The following is a 22,596-nucleotide window of genomic DNA, read 5'->3' as shown; positions in this document are numbered from 1 at the left end:
GGCATATTTTATTTTATATCTTGAGTGTAAACCAAACCTTTCTAGTACAAAAGGAATTGTGAATCTAAAGTGTTAATTTGAATGAGACCTTTTAACCCTATGATTATTCGATATGCATGCACGAATAGATGATTGAATATGTAATTGGCCTAATTTGAAATATGAAGGAGGAGTTGGTAAAAGAGGACATGACGTATTTGATTTTATATCTAGAGTGTGAACGAACCTTTCTAGCACAAAAGGAATTGCGAATCTCGGGGATTAACTTGAATGAGACCTTTTAACCCCATGATTATGATTATTCGATATTCATGCACGAATAGATGATTGAATACGTAACTTGTCTTATTTTGATTAAACTTTTCCCATCCATGTATGGAAGCTATGGCTATCAAGAAATGGAGGTGTTTCTTTCTTTTGAAAGATGACGAATGAATAACTTGGTTGTATCTCTAGAGTGTATACAAACATTTGTAGTAAAAGAGGAACCATACATCTAAGGGTTTAGTTTGAATAAGATCTTCTAATTAAAAGATTCCTTGTCATTTATCTATGAACAGATGATTGGAAACGTAACTTGCTTTATTTGGGATAACCCGTTCCATTTTGTGGCAGAAGTGTTTTTCTTCTTGAAAAACTTGCCATTGTTAAAGTGGCTCCAAGGGACAGGTACTTTTGCTTTGTGTTAAGATATCCTACCCCAGTAATGACAATATTATCTGTAGTTTTGTCCTCATCTTTCTCTTACCTAGATCAAATCTAAACCCTTCGAATGTGAGTGAAGCTCTATAAAGAGTCTTCCCTTGTTCGTTCAAGTTTGCACTGGTGTTTGTGTTTGGGCATCGCAGTTTGCTTCCTCTTATGCGCCACAAAGGCATTCTGGTAACTACTTACTTCTTCAACAGATGATTAGGACTGACTCCCCATGTTCTCCTTGGAAGGTTTATTTATGTTCTTATTCCTTGTCACTATAAGTCCTGTTGAATTCTTGCAACTATGACACATTAAGGACCAACATTCTTCTGTTATGACATTTTCTAGATCTAATTTTTGGGGAGAACAATTTTTCCAAATTTTACAACAAACTTGCCAGTAAACAATTTGGATATAAAAGCTTGAGTTGAAGTATTCGGACAATTAATGATAAACAATCAGAAAGTGGCTTGGGGTGGCTCATTTTCAGTTATCTGTGTAGCTGGTTACCAAGTCGGAGACACAACCTTTTGATTCTTGTTTTTAGTGTAATTAGTCTACTGGGTTGTGGTAGTTGCTGTTCTTTGTTGCTTTACTAAATATGGGCTGCACTGTTTTGATGCTTCTTCTATTATACTTGACTAAAAGTGCTTTAGGTGCCCTTTTTTGAGATGAAAAGACAAGGATGCCTTGTTGATTCATGTCTCATTTATTAAGTAAGAAGTTTGGAATTACCTATGGGTGGAAAGAGTAGAATCCTAGCTTTAACGAGTGTAAGTGCGACCCAGTTAGGAGGTTTGGAATTTACTGAGATGAAAAGGATAAGGATTGTTTAATTAGGTAGTTGGTGATTATGAGAACCAATAATGATTAATAAGCAGCGCTGCCACGTAGACAACGCGTGGAGGATGGTTAAGCAGTATCTGATACGTGTGCTTATATGTGTATGACAATTCACAAAATGGCTTTCTAACTTTCCATATGTTGTATTGTCATTATTTGTAACCTTTTTTCTCATTTACCTTTCTAGCCGTTTTTGGTTTTTCTAATATGAAAAAAATCCATAGACAATTGGTAGGTCTAGAAAAATATGGCTGCATGAATTCAAATTAAGAACATACTGTAACAGAATGATGGGGTCAAGAGGTGTAGTTTTGGGGAATTGATAAAAGGTCTAACTGGGGTACTAGGGAAGAAGAAGCAAGCACCGACAAGGTTACTGGCCTTTTCAGTTTGGAGACACATAAGCACTGCTAAAATTGCTATCTTACTTTCGTTTTTGCTTTTCTTGAAATCATAGTTTTGAATTTTTCTTCTCCTTTTTCATCACATTTTTTAATGTATTGACCTGGAAATTAGTAAAGTTACTTTACACTTAATCGTATAGTCCACGCTCCTTTTTCATTTAGATCTGACTTTTTACGTTTTTCTCATTAATCCATCTCCATTTCGAGGAAATTTCATATTGCTGAAATCTGTTTCATTAATAGGAATAATTAGTTCTCAGCTTAAATGATCCCCAGAGACTTCTTTTGACAAGGTAACAATCGACCTTGTTGTTTCCATTACAGCTGAGTTCTTCCAAACTTGCTCAAAAGACTGGGATTGATATGAATATTTGCATTAAGTCCATTAGTCGTAGCAAAGCTATGATGTAAGATGAGTGCTATTTGAGGTAATGTCTCGTATTAAATTCAGACTATCTGGATTTGTGCTTAGCTATGGAGATAGTTATAGAGTTTCAGTTCACTGACACATATGAAAGCAACGTGCCTTGGGCCTAATACAATAACAAAAACTCCCCTTCTATTTCATTGTACTTGTTCTATGTTATACATCTGCAGAACTTGATTTCCTGTTTTGATCTTGGATATAAACAGTTAGGATCACACATTTTTTCAGGGTTTTTTTTGTCCAAGTGAAATATCTGATGGTTACATAAGTGAGTGCCAACCAATCAACAATTCCATAACAATTTTTTTTCTGCCCAATTTTTCTGCTAGTTATCACAATGACTAGTTACAGTCTTGTGGTTCTCCTCATCCTTGAACTATTAAGCTTTTCCCTTGGGAGTCAGCAGCTTTCCGAACATTCATTCAAGTTATCATCAGTGCAAACAGAATCTCTCCATGTTGTTACTCAGCCTGTTGGCAAGGGAACTAGATGGGCCGTTTTGATTGCAGGTTCAAATGGCTATGAGAATTATAGGCATCAGGTGACATTTAGCTCCCAGTGATTTTACTAATTTGTTTGAATGATTGTTTGATCTAGAGTATGGTGCTTCTTTGAGTTTCTTTCAGGCTGATGTATGCCATGCCTATCAAATACTGAGGAAAGGTGGATTGAAGGATGAGAATATAATTGTTTTCATGTATGACGACATCGCATTCAGTGAACATAACCCGAGACCTGGTATCATCATAAATAGACCCCAAGGTGAAGATGTTTATGAAGGAGTACCCAAGGTCATCTTCTTTATTGACCTCAAATCTCCACTTTCTGAATATGGCCATGACCGCTTCTTTTTCATGTTCTTAATGTACGAAAGTTTGTTTCCGTAGGATTATACTGGACATGATGCAAGTATCAATAACCTCTTTGCCGTTATACTTGCAAACAAAACTGCTCTTAAAGGAGGCAGTCGCAAGGTTTTAGATACTGGTTCAGAGGATCATATATTCATTTATTATACTGATCATGGCGGTCCTGGGATTCTTGGTTAGTAGCTTAACATATTGTTTTGATTTTGAAGTAGGATCATCTTCTGAATTATTACTTGTAGTCACTGAACAAAGATTTCTGAAGTTCAAGAAAAACTAGTGAAGTTTGAGATCCAGCATTTTAAAATATACGATGTAATAATTCCGTAAAGCTAAAGGTCTGGTGTCCATGATGTTATTTTTATCAGGGATGCCTGATGAAACTTTGTATGCCAGTGATCTCATTGATGTACTGAAGAAAAAACATGATTCTAACACCTTCAAAAGCATGGTATGTGTTGCTCACACAGGTATTTATTCTTGAGATATTATAGTTAAACCTTTTGAAGAGAACTCAACGACTTATCAAGAAGTTCTTGTTCCTCTATATTAGGTATTCTATCTTGAAGCCTGTGAATCTGGGAGTATATTTGAGGGCCTTCTTCCTGAAGGATTAAACATATATGCAACCACAGCCTCCAACCCAGCAGAGAGCAGTTTTGCCAGTTATTGTCCTGACAACTATCCTGATGTTGAGATTTATGGCACTTGTTTAGGTGATGTGTATAGTGTTTCTTGGATGGAAGATAGGTATGGTCATACGTATCCATTTTTCTTAAGATCACTGTTTTGCATGCAAAGAAAACTTGGCTTCCTGAAAGGAAAAATATCCTTTTTCTTTTCTCATTTTTTTGGTGGGAAGGGGTGTGGAAACCACCAGTAAATTTTGAAATTTTATTATGACTAAAGTGAAGCTAAAAGTGTTCCAAGTCAACTCCCTGATTAATCCCTAAGCTTTGTGCTTTTTATTCTGTTTTGGGCAGTGACAACAATGATTTGCATAAAGAAACTCTGGATCAGCAATATGAAGTGGTAAAATATCGATCTTCTGAAGTAGTTGGAATTTCTGTAGAACTTGAGATTGAGTAGAAATATGGAAAGTAAGAACTTTGAAGTTTGGATAGCTTCACTAGATAATCCTGTGTATCTCTTGTCAAAGTTAGAAATGTTCTACTAACGCTCATGGTCTATTGATTAATGATGCTTGAGTGGCCTCCACCAGTCCAAATGATTCATCTTGATTGGATTGACAGGTTCGGAGGCGGACAGCAAAGGGGGATAAGGGGGGCAGCTCCCATGTTATGAAGTATGGAAATACCAAGCTTGGCAAGAATCCTCTGTTCTCTTACTTGGGTTCAAATCCTGCAAATGATAACTATACCTTCATCAGACACGATACCTTGGCACCAATTATGAAGGCTGTTGGCCAACGTGATGCAGAGCTCTTTCACTTTTGGCACAAGGTCTGTTTTGTTTGTCAATCCTGATTCATTATTTTTTGTTCCACTGAGCATGTGAAAATCCAAGGTTACACCGAACTCAGGTTTAAAATGTCTTCGGAACCTGTCATCTGCACAAAAATGAGCGAACTTACTGTCCTTGAATTAATTGTTGCCTTTATTGATCCATGAAGTACTTTGCCCATTTCTCCAGTACCTCAGGGCTCCTAGAGGATCTCAAAAGAAACTCACGGCTGAGAAGCAATTGCGTGATGCGATAAAGCATAGGGCACACATAGACGAGAGTATGATGTCTATTGCGAAGATTTTGTTCAGATCTGCAAATGGTCTGATGACACTGGAAACCGTTAGACCAGCTGGGCAGCCTCTTGTAGATGACTGGAGCTGCTTCAAGGCACTTGTGAGAGTTTACTCATCCATCTACTAATCGTACTATTTAGTTTTGTGGAGGTGTCAAATATAGTCACACACAGTAACAAATAAATTGAGTGCTTATGGAGGCTTTGGTTGCACTCATTTTGTGCAGGTGAGGACTTATGAGGAACATTGTGGATCTCTGTCGAGGTATGGTAGGAGATACGCACGCGCCATTGCTAACATGTGTAATGTCGGGGTTAAGGTGGAGCAGATGGCCATGGCTTCAGCTGCGGCTTGCCATGCGTGATGAACATCAAGTCATCATCCGCTGCATGGTTCCGTGCAGCAGCTATAGGTTCCCTCTATAGTTAAATAGATAAAATAAAATAGTAGATGGTTTTGAAGTACAAGCTCCTTGTAGATAACACATGAACTGTTTAAGTGGCTATGTACTTTGCTTAATGTACGAGGGATTGCGCCATGAATGAAGCTTTTGATACACAAGAGTGGATGTTTTATATATAAGCTTAAATAAGATGTATGTGTCAAGTTTCGTTGATGTGAATCTCCTAATTTGCAGGTTTTGTAAAAGTACGTTTGACATAATTCCTCTATTTTGTGTGTATTGCCGGTTGGTTGGTTGGTTGGTTGGTTGAGATTAAAAACTTAACTTCCTATTGCCAGCTAAGCTTACTCCCCGCTCAACTTTAGGGTTTTTTTCCAATCATGACCTCCGACGCCTCCTTTCTAAAACCTGGAAAATGATGGGAGTAAACATAAAGGTGAATAGTTTTCTTCGTATTTTCCGTCCTCCTTTTGAAACTGTTAACTAACAATTTGTCATAGATTTTCTTGGTAACCACAAACTGTTGTTATTTTTTACATAGTATCTCCATTTTTCTTGACGAATTTCATAAAGCAAATGGGACATTTATAGTTTTTTGGAATTGGTCTTTGATGAGATAGTGATGTCGATTTTTCACTTTTAATATATATATATATATATATATAGGATTAGACAAAGGGATATAAGATGACCAGCTACTTGTTGAAATTTCAACACTTAGACTGGGTTTGGCTTCTTCTTTTTTGTGCTAATTTGTATTGATTTGGGCTTTTAGGCATATTTTAGGTGTGGGTTTGTCCCAAAAGGATATATCCTGATTTGGGTTCAGCCTGTTAGGCCTAAATCAGTTCTTCAGTGTGGTTTGGAGAAGAGGGTCTTGGATGGTCAGGCCGCCAGGCCGGTGTATTCAAGATTCTATTATCTCTGATTCTTTGTAACTTCGTGTTATAAGTTAATAAGTTAATGAAATTTTTGCTGATAAAAAAAAAATTAGTGTACTATAGGATAGGAGGAGTTCAAAGATTATTATTGCCTTTTGAAATGCAAAGATGCTAAATAAAAGGACATTTTTACTGTCTTGAAGAATGCTAAAGATAAAATAGATTTGCTACATGAACTTCGCATGAAGCAAAAATAGCAAAGATATTGGCTTGTTAATAATGAGGTATACTGTTTTTGAAGGCTGCCGTGAGGGATTATTATTTTCGGAGGCTTCTTTATGAAATTGTTATTTGTGAGTATATAATTGAGGTGGTTGAATTTGTTTTGTCAATCAATAACAATAGAATTTTTTATTCACTAAAAAGAATTCCACTACTTTTTGTCTTTTCTATATAAGCATGCTACGGGGAAAACTATAATTAAGCTTTTATCAAGAAGGAAAATGATAATATCAACACTGTTTTTTTGGCATTACCAAACCAAAAAAACAGTTCGGATATTATATTCATTAGGAAACTGTAATTTAAAGGTGGTCCACCAAGAGTGACAGATAGGCTAAGGGCCAATTACATGACTGTTAATAGGATTGTTAATTACTCCAATTTACATGTCTATGAAAAGAACAAAAGGAGTAACAATTACTCCACTACTAGTAATGAAAAGAGAGAAGTAATTAAAAAATATATATCATAGGAGTAGTACTACATTACGGGATGAGAGAGTGTACTCAGGAGAGGAGAAAATCTCATAGCTCAATCTCGATCGTCCAAAAGTATTTTGAACGATTTAAATTAAAAACAATAAATTAAAAATAATTTATTAACGATAAATAAATATCTATTACCGATAATAATTTTAAAAACATATCTTAATTGTCAAAATAAATGGCGGAAATTAATGGAGTGGCTCCATTAATTTTCTCTCGTTTGGGAGATGTACATTTTCGGAGAAGAGATACAAGAAGCAACGAGCAACTGCATGCTTGTTTTCTCTGTCTGTGGAGGGACCGAATCCCACAATATACTTGCAAAGTTGCAAATCTTTTTCCCCCTCTCTCAAAGCACATTTTAGCAGAGCTCTGGTAAAAGGTCTTGGAATCTTCCTCCGTAAGTGGCGGTTACAGAAACACCTCTCTCTCTCTCTCTCTTAAAAGCGATAGTTATTAGTATATTTCTTTTCAGTTCAAGCCTCCTTGATTTGTCACCCCTGGGTTTTGACTTTTTTTTTTTATTTGTTTCCCCTTCTTCCCATTTTGTTTTGTTTAATATATACTTGTGTTATATATATACACACACACACTCTCTAGTAGTGGTAGTAGATTACAGATTTCCCCGCTGCTTCTCTCTTCTCGTATCGTAGAATACAAACTCAGTCTTCGTTATTTTCTGATTGCGATCCAAGGAGGTGGGAACCGACCCGAGTGAGGTAAACTCTCTGTCGGAGATCTTAATTTCCTTCCTTCCTCACCACCTATTATTCCACTTTCGATCAACTATCTTACGTTCTTAGTCTTACCACCACTGGATCTAGGGTTTTTCTTTCTCTCTTTCCTAGTATTTGTTTATTTCAGTGCCTTGTAGTGGAGATATAATCGTATCCTGTTTTTTATCCGGGTCTCTGATCCCCATATTCAGTCTTTATTGGTTTCAATTCAATGTCTTTGGCTAACCTATCCTCTGCTGTAGTCCCTGATTTCCTATGCTCCGTTTGGCTTCTCTGATATAGGACCACCATACCTTTTTTGGTTACTGTCTAGTACTGTATTTCTCGGTTTATATTTATAATTGCATTGTTCATTTCAATTGTATTTGAATATCTGCTTTCCTTCAATTTTTATTTTTTGGTGTAATTACTTCAAACATTGGCCTGGTGGCCTTCTGTTTTGATTTACTGACCCAATTTTTGACGAAGCAAATTGACTGCTGGTTTAAGATACAGTTTTACATTTTCTTTCTATTCCTCAAGTCTTCTTATCCTGTATTTTCATCTGACATGCATTTGAGGAACACTTCCCTTCATTTTCCATTATGCCTTTTGTCGCCCAGAAATTAGGGTGTCCTTGTTCGGGGAGCTTAATTTATCCTCAAAATATGCCCATGATGTGTTGATATTGGACAAACTATTGTTGTTTTCTATGATTGCTGCTTATGAAGTTCTCTCTTCATATTTATGTTCTTGGAATCTATGCTATTGATTCCCCACTGCAATGAGTAGATGTTATTTCCGCTAATGCAGCAATGCTTGCTTGTACAATGGAGATTGGTGGTTTTATCAAAGTTCTTGAATGGTGTTGAAGGCTTGGATAGGTGAATATCTTCTAACTCCTTGCGTGTCCAGGAAGCAGCAAAGGATTTGTAGCTGTAGACCTCTGAGAAGCACGGGCCCAAGACAAAAGATTGGTGGCTATTTTAGCAGTTGAGCTGTTGACTTAAGATTTTCTGTGCAGCAAAAACCATTCAAAATTCAGCGACCAGGTTCAGGGGGTGACTTGCCCCAAATTGGCGGGTTCAACCCTTTCCCTGTTGCTCGGAGGTCGAATTCCTCACATGCTATTGCGATGGAAGACGATATGGAGAGTGGCAATTTGGGGCCTTATAAAGATAGGCCAAGGACTTTCCCCAACATGCGTAGTAAACCTTATACCCCATTGGTAAGGACCATATCTAGATATTCTATGTTGTCTTCATTCTTCTGTAGAATGTTATCTTTCCTGTTTACCGGTAATCAGATATCCTATTGTGTTGCCTGTGGACTATTCTGTCGTTTCTTGTCTGTTATGTTGCTGTATTCGTAGAGAAGACTGATTATAGTAGTGGAACCTTATTGCTTCAACGTTCTTATCTTTCACTGCCTATTGTAATGCCAATTGCAAGATGTGCTCTCGATTGGATGAATGCTTGGTTTATGCTGCCTTAAATCCCTAACTGTCTAGCTGTCGTAGCAGTCTTTCCTTTGAGACTGAAGACAATCTGCTCTTGATCAAGTATGTGCTGTTAGAAAAGGACATTTTCTTATAAGTATAGAGGATACCCTGTGATAAAATCATAGAAGTTACACAAATGTAACGTTTCAAGAATCAAAAGGCCTAAACAAAACAAAAAGTCTTGTAAGAATAACACCACATGACTCTTTGTAATGTATGTAGTACCCGTGTCAGTCACTCTACACCTGAACAAGGATGTGGCAAATGTGGCTCAACACCTCTCACCTAGAAACTCGTGTTAAGGTTCAAGTTTGCTTCATTATTATGCGTGAAACTCCGATATTTGCTTAAAATGGCATGTGACAACTTGTACTTTTCTTGCGGGTGGCTTCGTCCCTATCTGTTGGTTTGCAGGTTGAGTCTTGAAACTCAGAGGAATTAAGCCCTGTGATGTTCAATCATCAAATGCCGTATTGTCGAAAGTGGGGGTGAGCATGATGTGCCATCGGGGCCTGCTTTTGGGCTGAAGTAGGATTAACAAGATACAAGCCCTTCTAGCGTTTGGCTCAGATTCTTGGAGTTTGCCCCCCATTTTTTTCTTAAAACAATTGGTCCAGATCCATCCTGTAAGGCATAAGTACTTGATACAAACTTTTGGATACTTGCAGTGCTGGTGTTATGGGCCCAATCAGATGCTGGATGGTTCAAAGCTATAGTTGGAATGGTGATCATGTGCTATCAAGCTGATTGGTTTCTTTGTTTGAGTAAACGAATTTTTATAGGGCTTGAATGCAACTAATATTGTCTTACAGTCACCTTGGCAAGCCCTTCTCACTTTCTATGATAAAGTAAAGAACTGGCATAATGATGTTCATATACTTCCAAAAAGTATTTTTTTTTCTTGTTTAGTTGTCTTAATTTTGCTTGCCAATATGTGCATTGCTTACTATTTCAGTACCTTATTAAGTATGTTCTTATGTAACTTGTGCTAAATGACTACCAGTTACCATTGCACCACTTCTTGTAGTAATTTGGTCGACCACTTCTTGTAGTATATCATAGAATGATGTTCTTACTATTTTCAAAAAGATGAACCTGTCCCCAAGTTGTTATGTTGCTTTTCCTTGTCACATATAGAATGATGTTCTTACTACTTTCAAAAAGATGAACCTTTCCCCAAGTTGTTATGTTGCTTTTCCTTGTCACTATGATATGCACTCCTTACTATTGTTTCTCCCCCTGCCCCTCTCTCTCTCTCTCTCTCTCTCTCTCTCTCTCTCTCTCTCTCTCACACACACACACACACACACAGATTGTCTCTCTTTTTTTTCTTCTTTTTGAAAGTATTGATAGATTGGGTCCTCTTGCAGATATTCCGTATTCTCATGAGAATGAACGTTCGTGTTGTTTTTATACTTGTGCTCTTGGGATTGGGAGCTGTCTTTTATGTTGGAGCAAGAACCTCTCCGATTATTGTGTTTGTTTTTACTGTTTGCATCATCAGCTTTCTCATATCGATATATCTCACCAAATGGGTTCTCTCAAAGGATGAAGGGCCAACTGAGATGGTTCAGGTACAATTGGGTCCTATGTTTTTGGCTCCATGTATTGATACCTCTTCTCCCTTGATCTCTATGAATTGTTATCATAGTTCTGTAGTTGATGTTTTTTCCCCATCTCATTGGAATGACCTTTTGCACGTATGGACGCCATGATTTAGGTCTAGTAAATAGTAATGGTAGACTTACTTTAATGAAAAGCACACTTTCAAGTCTGCCTACTTGCTTTATGTCTTTGTTTGTTATTCCGGTGTCGGTGGCAAAGAGGTTAGAAAAGATTCGAAGAGATTTCTTTGGGGAGGGGTGGGGGAGGAATTCAAATACCATCTTGTTGATTGGGACACTGTCTGTGCGCCCATTAGAGAGGGAGGTTTGGGAGTGAGGCAGTTAAAGTTGTTCAATCAAGCTTTGTTGGGCAAATGGCTTTGGAGATTTGCATGTAAAAGAGACAGATGGTGGAGGAAGGTAGTTGCTGCTAAGTATGGCTGCGAATGGGGAGATTGGTGATCTTTGCAAGTGCAATTGCCTTATGGGGTGGCGCTTTGGAGGGGAATAATGAATGGGTGAGATGCTTTTAAAAAGAATACTTATTTGGCGGTAGGTGATGGGAAAAGGGTTTTGTTTTTGGAGCATGTGTGGTGTGGGGAAGTGAGTTTGCTGGAAGCGTTCCCAAGTATTTTTATGTTGGCTTGTGACAGGGAAGCTAGCGTATTTGATTATCTCCATTTTCAAGGAGTTATAGTTTGGGACATTCGTTTACGAGGGATGTTAATGAGTGGGAGGAAGAGGCTTTGTTGGCTTTGATTTCTAGAGTGTATGATATTAGAAGGATAGGAGAAGGGGAGGAAAAAGGGAGGATGAGGTGCGGTGGAATTTATCAAAAGATGGTTCTTTACATGTGAAATCCTACCATCAATCTCTTTGTGGGAGGGGTAATCCTTCCTTTCCTTGGCAAGCAATTTGGAAGACGATGACGCCATTAAAGGTAAGCTTTTTTGTGTGGTGTGCGGCTCAAGGTAAAATTCTCACCATTGATAACTTGATCCGAAGGCGGATTCTTATTGTCAATTGGTGTTGTTTGTGCAAAAGGGATGCGGGGATGGTTGATCATCTCCTTATTCATTGATCATCTCCTTATTCATTGCCCGGTGGCATGGGAGCTTTGGTCCATGGTGATTTCTTGGTTTGGGATTTGGTGGGCTTTGTCGAGAAATGTGACGGAACTCCTAATTGCTTGGAAAGGTGCTAAAGTGGGAAAGAAGAGAAAGCAGGTTTGGAATTTGATTCATCTTTGTTTGATGTGGATCATATGGCGGGAAAGAAATGCTAGATGTTTCGAAGGGGTCGAAAAATCGTTGCATAGTATCAAATTTTTTTGGTGAATAGCTTGTATAGTTGGGCCAAGAGAGATTGTTATCCGTCTCTTGATCAATTCTTAGATTGATTTGAGCTTTTCCTTTCGCATGGAAGTGTATAGGGCCTTTTTGTCGTGTGGCCTCTTTTTGTATTCGGGTGGCATTCCCTTAATGCCTTCTTTCTTATATATTTATTTACCTATCAAATAAATAAATAGTAATGGTGCATCTCTAAGGTGTCACACTACTTTGTTTGAAACCAAGAAGAAGATGAGAAGTAAGCGGAAGGAGAGAAAAGAGTGGATAAACGAGAAAGGATAAGTAGGAAAGAGAAGAATATGGAGAGAGGGAACAAAGTTATTGGAATTCTTCAGTGTCACTTCTGAAAAGTTATTGTAAGATATTATAAAGACTTGTCAACATCTCTGTACATATATTCGTCCATGTATTGTTCAATATTCAATTAGTCCTAAACATATGCCCCATTATCTTCTATAAGCAACTAGTTTTCTTTCTTGAGGATATCCTCTTATGAAGATCAAACTGAAACAGAATTTTGTAAGTTTGTGCTATTTTCTCGGACTGTTACTCTCCTGAGATTATCATTTGATTTTGTAGATATCAGATGCAATACGTGATGGAGCTGAAGGCTTCTTCAGGACCCAGTATGGGACTATCTCCAAGATGGCAGTTTTACTTGCACTGGTTATCCTTGGCATATATTTGTTTCGGAGTACTACTCCTCAACAAGAGTCTTCTGGTTTGGGGAGGTGATAATAGACATTGTGTTTGTGTTATATTTGTCACCTTTGATGTCTTGCTGATTGTACCCTTTCCCCTTCTTTATGCAGGTACACATCTGCATTTATTACTGTTGCTTCTTTTCTCCTAGGGGCTCTGTGTTCAGGTATAGCTGGATATGTTGGAATGTGGGTGTCTGTTCGTGCAAATGTTCGAGTCTCTAGCGCTGCAAGACGTTCTGCAAGGGAGGCATTGCAGGTATTCTTCTTCTCTCGTTCATGGCCCATTGAAACTACTCTCAGGTTTTCATCTTAATTAGCAATTTTACATTCAGATCGCCGTTCGTGCTGGTGGCTTCTCAGCTATTGTTGTTGTTGGCATGGCAGTTATTGGGGTTGCCATCCTTTATGCCACATTTTATGTTTGGTTGGGGGTGGATTCACCAGGTTCAATGAAAGTGACTGATTGTAAGTGGCAACTTCTCTCTTTCATTAAGTCATTAAAATGGAACTTGCTACCTCGGTGAAGTTTAATCTATCTTAGCTTTATGGAGATTTTAACAATTTTCAAAGGGCTCGGAAACTACTTTTTTTACTTGAAACTGAAACAATTCACTGGCCTTGAGAACCCCGATTCAGGGCCATACCTGGATGCCTAGCCTATTTTTTTGCTGATTACTCAGTGCAATTCAATGGACGTAAGGTGACCCTGTTAGAAGGGGTAGAGAAAATGCCTTGAGCCGATGTTCGAGGAGGCAGGCTTTCCAATGAAAGGCGGGCCCGAACCCCAATATTGAGAGCAGGTGGTATGGAACACCTCCCAGTCGTTAATGAAAAGATAAAAGAGCCTCATGAATAGTTGGTGGCTAACATGGTTGGTCCTGCTGAATTGATTGATTAGTGGATTTACGTTACTGATGAATGTAGAACTTTATTGTCTAGTGAACAAAGTGACATGAAATGATTAGTTTCCTGATTCATTTGGTCAAGTAGTGGCACATCTATTCTAATTTCTATAGGTGTTATGATTTGGTACATGTATTGCTTAGTAAGTGCTATGCATAGGAAACCTATTTCTGCTGGGACCTCTGGATCTTGGTTTTGATGCCCATTTACTTGGAAAGACAAAAAGTAGTACTCCGGTAAATTTGAGATTTCTTTATTGAAATGTATACTTAAGCTAGAGGTTCGTTTGATTTGTCAACAATTGTTGGAATTTGGGTTTAGCAACAGTTTTGGTGGTATGCATACATTATGTGGGTCCATTTATGGCTTGTCTATAGATATTTTGTTTGTCGAACTAGCATCTCTGTATGGTTATGTTGATTTTGAATCAACATGTCTAATTGTGTATTGCATTTTTATATTCATTTCTCTTGCAGTGCCTCTTCTTCTCGTGGGATATGGCTTTGGAGCTTCATTTGTCGCCCTTTTTGCTCAGTTGGGTGGTGGAATATACACGAAAGCCGCTGATGTTGGAGCTGACCTTGTTGGGAAAGTAGAGCAGGGGATACCTGAAGATGATCCACGCAATCCTGCTGTCATTGCCGACTTGGTATATAATGAATTCCTTTGTTATTTAGCTTTGTTTGTGTACATCATGTTGCATGAGTGCATCCTATAAGGTTTTGGACAGTTATAAGCCATAATTTGAAGTACGAACTCAGTGGACTATTTTACTTGGTTTCATATTGTAGTTTCTTTAGATTTTCGCTTTTGTGTAAAGGGTAAGACTGTTCATCTTGACTATAGATTGAAGGACTTGGAATTGTAGTTTGTTTTAGGTGAATGTGTCTTGAAATTTAAATTGTATGGTACAGACACGGTTGTAACAAGTAACAACTGTGATCAAACTTGTAACATGTTCAACACTTCAAGCTAATGAAAATTACTTGTTTGAAGTAATGCTTAATGAAGTTTATGATGCTATTCAAATATCAATAGGGCGCAGCGGTTGAAATGGGTGCAAATGCTACAACCCCTAGCTAAGCACGTGTGTGTTGAGTCCACAACAGAAGTCTGACTTGTGGATATGCGAGCGGGGACAATGACCCTCGTTTATTTGTTGATTGTATGCTAGGCATTTTGGCTAGAACATGGGTGGTTACTTGTGGTATATAAGACGATGCGTGCATCTGGGCTCTGGGCCACTATGGTGTCATTGTAGTGGGTTTCACCAGAAGCTGATGTGATATCTGCTTGACGGCATTTGATTTGGCCTCGAGTGAGAAGGTCGGGTAATAGTGGGGAGACTTCTTCACTACCCCAATATTGTTCGTCATGATTTTCTGAGAGTAATAAAGGTATTATGGCAATTCATTATGTACTCCCTAGCGTTATATATGCTGGCTACCCTAGACTATCATTGTATCTTCTTCTTCCTTGTTCATAATGTAGTGAAACCTGGTGTCTGTCATCTTGCCGAACCACGTGAATTTTTAGATTTGCTTGATCTCTATTCTTCATGCGCCTGTGTGTTTTTTTACATAACATAGGTAATATTTTATGATTTGTTAAGTTTTACTTGTGAAGGGCTGCTGTTTAAATCCTTTAATTGGTGGGGAGGGCAAGAGCCAAGAAGTTGTTTGGAGAACTCTTAGAATATTTTTCATTTGATTTTAACCAAACCAAACCAAATTGAGCCTTTAGTCCCAATCAATTGGGGTCAGCTACATTTTTCTCCATTGAGTTCTATCACAGGCATCGTCATTCGTGCTATCCAATTAACCTAGATCCTTTCAAATTACTGCCTCTAAAGTCAATTTTGGTCTACCTCTCCAATTGCCTTCTACCTCTCCAATTGCCTTCTACCTCTCCAATTGCCTTCTATCGCAACCATATCACTCCTCCTAATTATTGCATCTAACAATCTATGATAAAAGTGTGCAAACCACAGTAACCTATTCTGTCTCGTCTTATCTTCTAAGCGGCGCTACCGCTACCATCGCACGGAGGTTTTTCATTTCTAATTCTGTTTTACAAAGTCTTACCGCACATCAATTTCAACATTTTTATTTAAACTACACTTGTCTTGACCGCATGTTGTTTCTTAGTAGTCCAACACGCCGTATCATATAGCATGGCTAATCTTATGGCGGTACGGTAGTACTTCCCCTTCAACTTTTTGGGTATCCTACAATCGCAACACCCCCGTAGCACTCAGCCACTTGACCATCCAACTAGTATATTTCATAAGGATATAACTGGGATCTTTTATGTGCTAGCTATCAGCTACCTAACGCACAACTCTTCTCCTTTGTCCGGGCTTGGGACCAGCTGTGTGGTAGATATGACTCGAAGCATGACACGTGGAGTTTTTCTTCATATGATTTTCTCAAGCATAATTAAAGAACTTATGGAGCAAAGTAGTTTTCTTAGTGGCTCTGCAGGAGTTTTAGTGATTGGTCTCCTTGTAACAAGGTGTATCTCTTGAACATTATCCTTTAGATCTTAGTTTCCCCTTGGCGCCTTCTAGTGTTCTAAATGGCGGCCTCGGCGGCACCTAGGCGCTGGGCGCCATGATTTCACCCTCGGCGGCTCATTCGGCGGATAGGGAGATTTGGCAGAGCTTAGCGGCAGACTTGGCAGAACTTGGCGGAGCTTGGTGACCAGGCGGCTAAGGGAGATTTGGCAGAGCTAGGCGGTGGGCTTGGCAGAGCTTGATTGCCTTAAAAATATCTAAAAATAAAATTTTGGAAAAAAACGCCGAATCGCTTGGTGGCGGGTCGCCACCCGACTAGCGCCAAGCGCCATTTAGAACACTGGCGCCTTCGTTGTGGTTTGTTTGTACAACTGGGAGGTATTTGTATAATACTTGAGACATTATTTGAAAACAATGGAAAAGTATAGATGGCCTTGATACGCCAGCTTTTTGCCTGTTTGACTTATTGATTGTGCAACATAGGTGATCCTCATAATAAGTTGTGTGATTTCCTCTAATAATTTGATTTCACATTGCAGGTTGGGGACAATGTGGGTGATTGTGCAGCACGAGGTGCTGATCTTTTCGAAAGTATTGCAGCAGAAATTATTAGTGCGATGATCCTTGGAGGAACAATGGCCCAACGCTGCAAAATTGAAGGCAAGTGCCCTTTCTATGTATGTAGATGGTAGAAAGTTAACTATATCTACTTGTTTTTCTTTGTTTACGGTCAGTTGGATGGCCAACTCCTCCAGGTGCATGCCCTTGGTGTTGGTCATTGACACTCTCAAACACAAGGATTCACATAGTTCTTAGCCTTGAGATTAACTCATTCACGTTTGTATATTGTCTTTGTCTGTGAGGTCTGGTTAATCTTTAAGACTACCTGTATTCTGGTATTATACATTGGATTAGTACTTCTTCTATGAAATGTTGGTCTGGTATATTATTTTGGAAAGCAGACCATGGTTGCACCTTGTGCACTTATGACATTGCTATTGCCTTCCGGCTCTAGCAATAAAACTAAGGGAGCTTCTGCAGCAGTTTGACAGCCATGGTGTTTGCAATATAGAGTTTTCCCTTCTCCGATTATGAGGCGAGTGATTTTATACATGTGCGGAACTTATTGGTTTCTGGATTAGCTGATAGCTATTAGATTCAAGAAGCCTTGAGGTCAGCCAAAGATTTTCATGCATTCTTTTGAGATCTTGAGTTGTGTGGTGCCTTTCTCACTGTTATTTTCTAGCAGAAGGATTTAGTATTCTGGCACGTCTCTTAATTGCAGGGTCTTTTGTTACAGCTGAGATAATGTTGGATGCTTTTCATACCCTTTTCTGTGCCATACCATAAAAGTTACCGCAACCCTCTTAACCCAGTAACTCCATGTTTTGAACCCCTGATATCTCTCAACAGCTGTTAACAAGGTTTGGAACTTAGTAGCAGGGTTCGTGCAAATAGGTCTTGCTCCAACACAGGAGCGCTGATCTGTGCCCCCGAGTAAGATTCACGATGGGAGCACGACTCCTTATGCATAGGGGTGCGATTCTGACCATGGTGGGAGCATATTCGGAGGACAATATGAGATGATAGGGTTTGTACTTGGGCCTATTGGACTCAACTATTAAATTGAAGAAATGCTGAGTTTTATGTTTGGGCTCCTCTATTAAATTGGGCTAAGCAATTGGGCCTAATATATTATGAGGAGCTTTTCTATTCATTTTGTACTATGAACTTGTGCTTATTTATTCTTTTTGGGCTTTGACAGGACTTGTAATATTTTTGGTAATGCCAAATTTTCAATCTGTTTCTATATATAATTCTCATTAAAAAATAAAAGTGTATATTTTGTATATAGGCTCGCTCAACACTCCTAACCATAGGATCTTCTACTTGTCCTGCGCTCCCGCTCCTGCTCCCGCTTCGTGCAACTAAGGTTTAGGAACCAGTAGATAAGCAGGCCACATCCGATTTATTTTAGTGGACATTTGTAGTTCATAGTATGTGTTAGTTTGTTAGTGATTAATTGTTGCTTAAAGGGTGAGGCTTCTCATAATTCCTTCTGATTTTGCAGATCCATCTGGCTTTATTTTGTTTCCTCTCGTGGTTCACTCATTTGATCTGGTGATATCAACTGTTGGTATATTTTCCATACGTGGCACACGTGATACTGGATCTATTGGTGCCATGGAGGACCCTATGGCAATTCTTCAGAAAGGATATTCTATTACAATTCTATTGGCTGTTGTAACTTTTGGACTGGTAATAATTTGTATATATTGTTGGAATAGACTTTCTTCTTCGCTGCTGTAAATTACTGTTTGCACTATTTTTACAGTCTACACGGTGGATGCTGTATACTGAACAAGCTCCTTCAGCATGGTTGCACTTTGCATTGTGTGGTTTGGTTGGAATTATGACGGCGTACGTTTTTGTTTGGATCACTAAGTACTACACCGATTACAAGCATGAGCCAGTACGCACATTAGCTCTTTCTAGCTCCACAGGGCATGGCACTAACATAATTGCTGGCATCAGTTTGGGTCTGGAATCCACAGCTCTTCCTGTTCTCGTCATAAGTGCATCTATTGTTTCAGCTTTCTGGCTAGGTCGCACTTCTGGACTGGTTGATGATGCTGGAAATCCAACTGGTGGGTTGTTTGGAACAGCTGTAGCAACGATGGGAATGCTTAGCACTGCAGCTTATGTTCTCACCATGGATATGTTCGGTCCAATAGCTGATAATGCAGGTGGAATAGTAGAGATGAGTCAGCAGGTAACCCTGTCAATTCTGTGGAAATGTTGTGCCTATCTGAAAGTAGGACTTTTTTTCTTTTGTCATTTGCCTTTTTTTTTTTTTTGGCTACATGGGTTGTGGGCCTTTTAATTTAGACATGTAACTTGCAGCCTGAAAGTGTTCGGGAGATCACTGATGTACTTGATGCGGTTGGGAACACCACAAAAGCTACAACGAAAGGGTTTGCCATTGGATCTGCAGCACTTGCGTCTTTCCTTCTGTTCAGTGCCTATATGGATGAGGTAGCTGCATTTGCTCATGTACCTTTTACACAGGTAGGTACATTCTGTAATCCCACTTTGCATGCTTTGTCATGTTTCTTTCACTACTCTATGCAGCTTGGTTTTAGAACTGCTTTCTGTTTACAGGTTGACATTGCCATCCCAGAAGTATTTGTTGGTGGATTGCTGGGCTCTATGCTTATTTTCCTATTTAGTGCATGGGCCTGTTCTGCTGTTGGTCGAACTGCTCAAGAGGTTGTTAATGAAGTAAGAAGACAGTTTATTGAGAGGCCTGGTATCATGGTGAGTCCTAGTATCTCAAGTGATCTTTACGTTGTACTATGAATCTTGGTTTCCAATTAATTTTGTTATAATGAACCTGATTGCTACAGGAATATAAGGAGAAACCAGATTATGGTCGTTGTGTTGCCATTGTGGCATCGGCATCTTTGAGGGAGATGATAAAACCTGGTGCCTTGGCTATTGTTTCGCCTATAGTTGTTGGTGAGTTATCTTCTGTCTTTGCTCTTAGACCCAAATTGGATAGCAATTCTATAAATGAGATAGCAATCCATCAGATTATCACCAAATTTGGAATTTAGGCAGGTGACAGTTTGATATATTATAGCATTTGTGCTTCAGGTGCCAAGTAACATCTGGTCTGACCATGAAAATAATTGAGGTTTTTTGTAACTCTGAGGTTATTTACATTTTTGAGTTGAACAATTGATGTGATTGAGGGTATGGACATGGCCGTGAGGGTTTTGGCTCACCAGACTCTGAAATACTCGCTTTTTTATTATTATTTTTGTAACTAGCCCACTAGTATATCGGATTCTGCTATCTAGATATCTCGGCTTGTCTTCTGGAGATGTATACACAAGTTTTTTTAATCTCCTTTTCATGCTGGGGCGCAATTGGTCTGTGAGGTCTGATTTTTTCTTTACACAGGTTTGGTGTTCCGGATTTTGGGATTCTATACTGGACAACCTCTACTTGGGGCTAAAGTTGTTGCTTCTATGTTGATGTTTGCAACGGTTTCTGGTATTCTTATGGCTCTTTTCCTGAACACTGCTGGTGGTGCTTGGGATAATGCAAAGAAGTACATAGAGACTGGTGCTCTTGGAGGCAAAGGGAGTGACTGCCATAAAGCAGCTGTTACTGGCGATACGTAAGTAGCATTATTATTTTGGTTGTGCTGGTTCCAATACTTTTTCATCGTGTTTATGGTGCATCGGTAATGTTAGGAGTATTGGTTGTTTTTCCTCTTATCCTGGTCCAGACTCCAGATGGCTAGTTAAACCTTTGTTTTAAGAGGAACAATGTCTTAACTCTCAACTTTCCTGTCTTTTTCTAGCTCAGCATGACTATACTTTTACTTTTTCGTCACAACTAAAATGATGGACAGACTTAAAAATCCATGCCACTTCACTTTTGCTGCGTTTGACAAGTTCCTTTGTTTTCTAAGTAGAAAAGTGAATAAGGATAACTTGGAGAAATATATATTAATGAAGTTACAAAAATACCTCTGATATTGGAAGTTCATGCTCTCAAACACGTGTATCTGAGGTTTGGAAACAAGTATACATGCTTGGGCATTGAAATGGCTGTGTAATTGGCAGATTGTCTTGTTTGCCATCAGTTATGATGTTTATCTTTTGTAGTAGGGATGGGGGGTTGGCTGTCATGGTGAACACTAAATATGCATTATCATTTTTCCTTGCTAACTTATTTCCTGAAGTTTCAGCTATGCTGTTTCAATGTTTTTGTTTCGATGATATTGGTTTACAGTGTGGGAGACCCATTCAAAGACACTGCGGGGCCTTCTCTTCATGTCCTTATCAAAATGCTTGCAACGATAACTCTCGTCATGGCTCCTGTCTTTCTTTGAGAGTTGTTCACAATGAAGTCTACTCCCCAGACTGCACCATATCCCTATATTATTCATACTTGTTGCGGATGTAGAGGTAGCTACTATGACGTGGAGGGTGCCTGATAATAGTTACGTAATACTCTTTAATTTAATTGAGAAATTAGCTGATGGCCTACTTTAGCGAATAATCATATGTAATCTTTCTTTCTTTTTCTTTTTGCTTCTACACAGTACAAATGTGTACGTGACCGATGGATCATTTTTTGGCTATTAGTGTGTTCTTATGTGTAACAGAGCATGCTCTAATGCTCTAATGCCGAATAACAATATGGCAGATTCTGGGTCCGCATACATGGGATGTTTGACAGGTGATTTTTTGTCATAATAACTCCGGCATTTACAGGTACAAAATACCAATGGGATGATGTCGTTGCACCACATTGAGGCTCTCATTGGGGATTAGTTCTCCATATAGAATGATTTTCTTTCAGCGTAGGTACTTGAAGAGTTGGAAAAGTGAAGGGTACTTTTTTTGGGTTTGGAAAAGGAATCTAAAGAAGATTGTGGCAAGCATCGGTCTGTAACTAAAGGTTTGCTGGAGTAAAACGTCCGTTGGAAGGGTGTTTGTGGGATAATTACTAGTGTAACAATTATACTTAGTAGGGGTAACGAACAAAAGAAAATACGGTTGTAATAAATTTAATTTAATTTGCTAGATAGATTTATGATTTTCACGATCAATTAGAATAACTGGTAGGAGTACAAGTTTGTTTGTTGGCTTTATAATTCAGAGCATCTCCAATGGAGATGTATTTTGGAACCGGATGGATAGTTATTTTAAATGAAAAAAATGGTTAAAAGTTAGTTGGATGTAAAATAAAACTCACCCCTCTCCAATGGTGAGATGTAAAAAATGGATGGATAATTAACTAACTTTCCCTTTTCAATTTTTTCCAACTTTTTCAATCCTAATTCAAGTACTACTTCCGTTGATCAAAAGGTCCGTTGCAAACCCAAAATTGTAACTCTGGACATCTGAAAATTTTGGAAGGGGTTGGAATCGAAGGGAAATATTGAGTATCAGTTGGGTGATGTCAAGAATTGGGGTCGGAGACGGTGATCTTCTGGCAGTTCTTGTAATTTCCGATGACTTTCCAACGAAATCAAGTAACTCTGGCCGTCTAAAAATCTAGTAGAATTAGTTGGGTGATGACCTGTCAATTTATAGCTGCAGCCAAAATGGGATGGAAAAATAGTACATCTCTTTTTCTATTTATGCTATTTTACATCTCCATTTTTGCCATTTTACATCCCCTTCGAGCAATTTAACCCGGTTTTCATCCTCATTGGGGATGCTCTCAGTGGTAGACCT

General features: G+C 38.7%; 2 protein-coding genes and 1 long non-coding RNA gene across 7 annotated transcripts; 2 read left to right on the top strand and 1 right to left on the bottom strand.

Annotated features, from left to right (window-relative positions):
- The first annotated feature begins 552 nt into the window (after positions 1 to 552).
- On the top strand, positions 553 to 5,554 carry LOC131336082 (vacuolar-processing enzyme). Of its 3 annotated transcripts, none has more exons than XM_058371733.1 (10): positions 553 to 669; positions 2,697 to 2,908; positions 2,994 to 3,158; positions 3,255 to 3,411; positions 3,602 to 3,684; positions 3,787 to 3,983; positions 4,217 to 4,265; positions 4,487 to 4,696; positions 4,887 to 5,093; positions 5,220 to 5,554. In XM_058371733.1, the coding sequence occupies exons 1-10, from the start codon at positions 561 to 563 to the stop codon at positions 5,355 to 5,357; spliced, it is 1,527 nt and encodes a 508-aa protein (XP_058227716.1). In that variant the 5' UTR covers positions 553 to 560; the 3' UTR covers positions 5,358 to 5,554. The 3 variants fall into 3 exon arrangements, with proteins under 3 accessions (XP_058227716.1, XP_058227718.1, XP_058227717.1); XM_058371735.1 differs by lacking the exon at positions 553 to 669 and adding an exon at positions 748 to 882; XM_058371734.1 differs by lacking the exon at positions 553 to 669 and adding an exon at positions 820 to 941.
- Positions 820 to 2,694, bottom strand: LOC131336085 (uncharacterized). Its single transcript, XR_009202746.1, has 2 exons — positions 1,013 to 2,694; positions 820 to 977 (listed from the first exon to the last, which is right to left on the bottom strand). It is a non-coding gene; the product is annotated as an uncharacterized LOC131336085 (long non-coding RNA).
- A 1,755-nt stretch (positions 5,555 to 7,309) lies between the features above and the next one.
- LOC131336081 (pyrophosphate-energized membrane proton pump 2) lies at positions 7,310 to 21,635 on the top strand. Of its 3 annotated transcripts, none has more exons than XM_058371731.1 (15): positions 7,310 to 7,444; positions 8,676 to 8,988; positions 10,632 to 10,835; positions 12,794 to 12,945; positions 13,027 to 13,174; positions 13,251 to 13,383; positions 14,298 to 14,470; positions 16,876 to 16,996; positions 18,408 to 18,595; positions 18,672 to 19,109; positions 19,241 to 19,405; positions 19,499 to 19,654; positions 19,744 to 19,855; positions 20,303 to 20,522; positions 21,143 to 21,635. In XM_058371731.1, the coding sequence occupies exons 2-15, from the start codon at positions 8,896 to 8,898 to the stop codon at positions 21,240 to 21,242; spliced, it is 2,403 nt and encodes an 800-aa protein (XP_058227714.1). In that variant the 5' UTR covers positions 7,310 to 7,444; positions 8,676 to 8,895; the 3' UTR covers positions 21,243 to 21,635. The 3 variants fall into 3 exon arrangements, with proteins under 3 accessions (XP_058227714.1, XP_058227713.1, XP_058227715.1); XM_058371730.1 differs by lacking the exon at positions 7,310 to 7,444 and adding an exon at positions 7,456 to 7,763; XM_058371732.1 differs by lacking the exon at positions 7,310 to 7,444 and adding an exon at positions 7,788 to 7,869.
- Positions 21,636 to 22,596: the final 961 nt, after the last annotated feature.

The sequence above is a fragment of the Rhododendron vialii genome, chromosome 8a (assembly GCF_030253575.1).
Source record: "Rhododendron vialii isolate Sample 1 chromosome 8a, ASM3025357v1".
In the NCBI taxonomy this organism is placed as follows: domain Eukaryota; kingdom Viridiplantae; phylum Streptophyta; class Magnoliopsida; order Ericales; family Ericaceae; genus Rhododendron; species Rhododendron vialii.
Note: the sequence above shows the minus strand (reverse complement) of the source record. Positions and strands in the feature narration are given on the sequence as shown.

Excerpts from the sequence above, each read along its gene's own strand:
- LOC131336082 (XM_058371733.1), top strand. The coding sequence starts at position 561 with ATGATTGGAAACGTAACTTGCTTTATTTGGGATAACCCGTTCCATTTT. Across the intron at positions 3,412-3,601 it reads TGGCGGTCCTGGGATTCTTG|GGATGCCTGATGAAACTTTG; the intron begins GTTAGTAGCTTA and ends TATTTTTATCAG. Across the intron at positions 3,685-3,786 it reads CTAACACCTTCAAAAGCATG|GTATTCTATCTTGAAGCCTG; the intron begins GTATGTGTTGCT and ends CCTCTATATTAG.
- LOC131336081 (XM_058371731.1), top strand. The coding sequence starts at position 8,896 with ATGGAAGACGATATGGAGAGTGGCAATTTGGGGCCTTATAAAGATAGG. Across the intron at positions 19,655-19,743 it reads TTGAGAGGCCTGGTATCATG|GAATATAAGGAGAAACCAGA; the intron begins GTGAGTCCTAGT and ends TGATTGCTACAG. Across the intron at positions 20,523-21,142 it reads GCAGCTGTTACTGGCGATAC|TGTGGGAGACCCATTCAAAG; the intron begins GTAAGTAGCATT and ends ATTGGTTTACAG.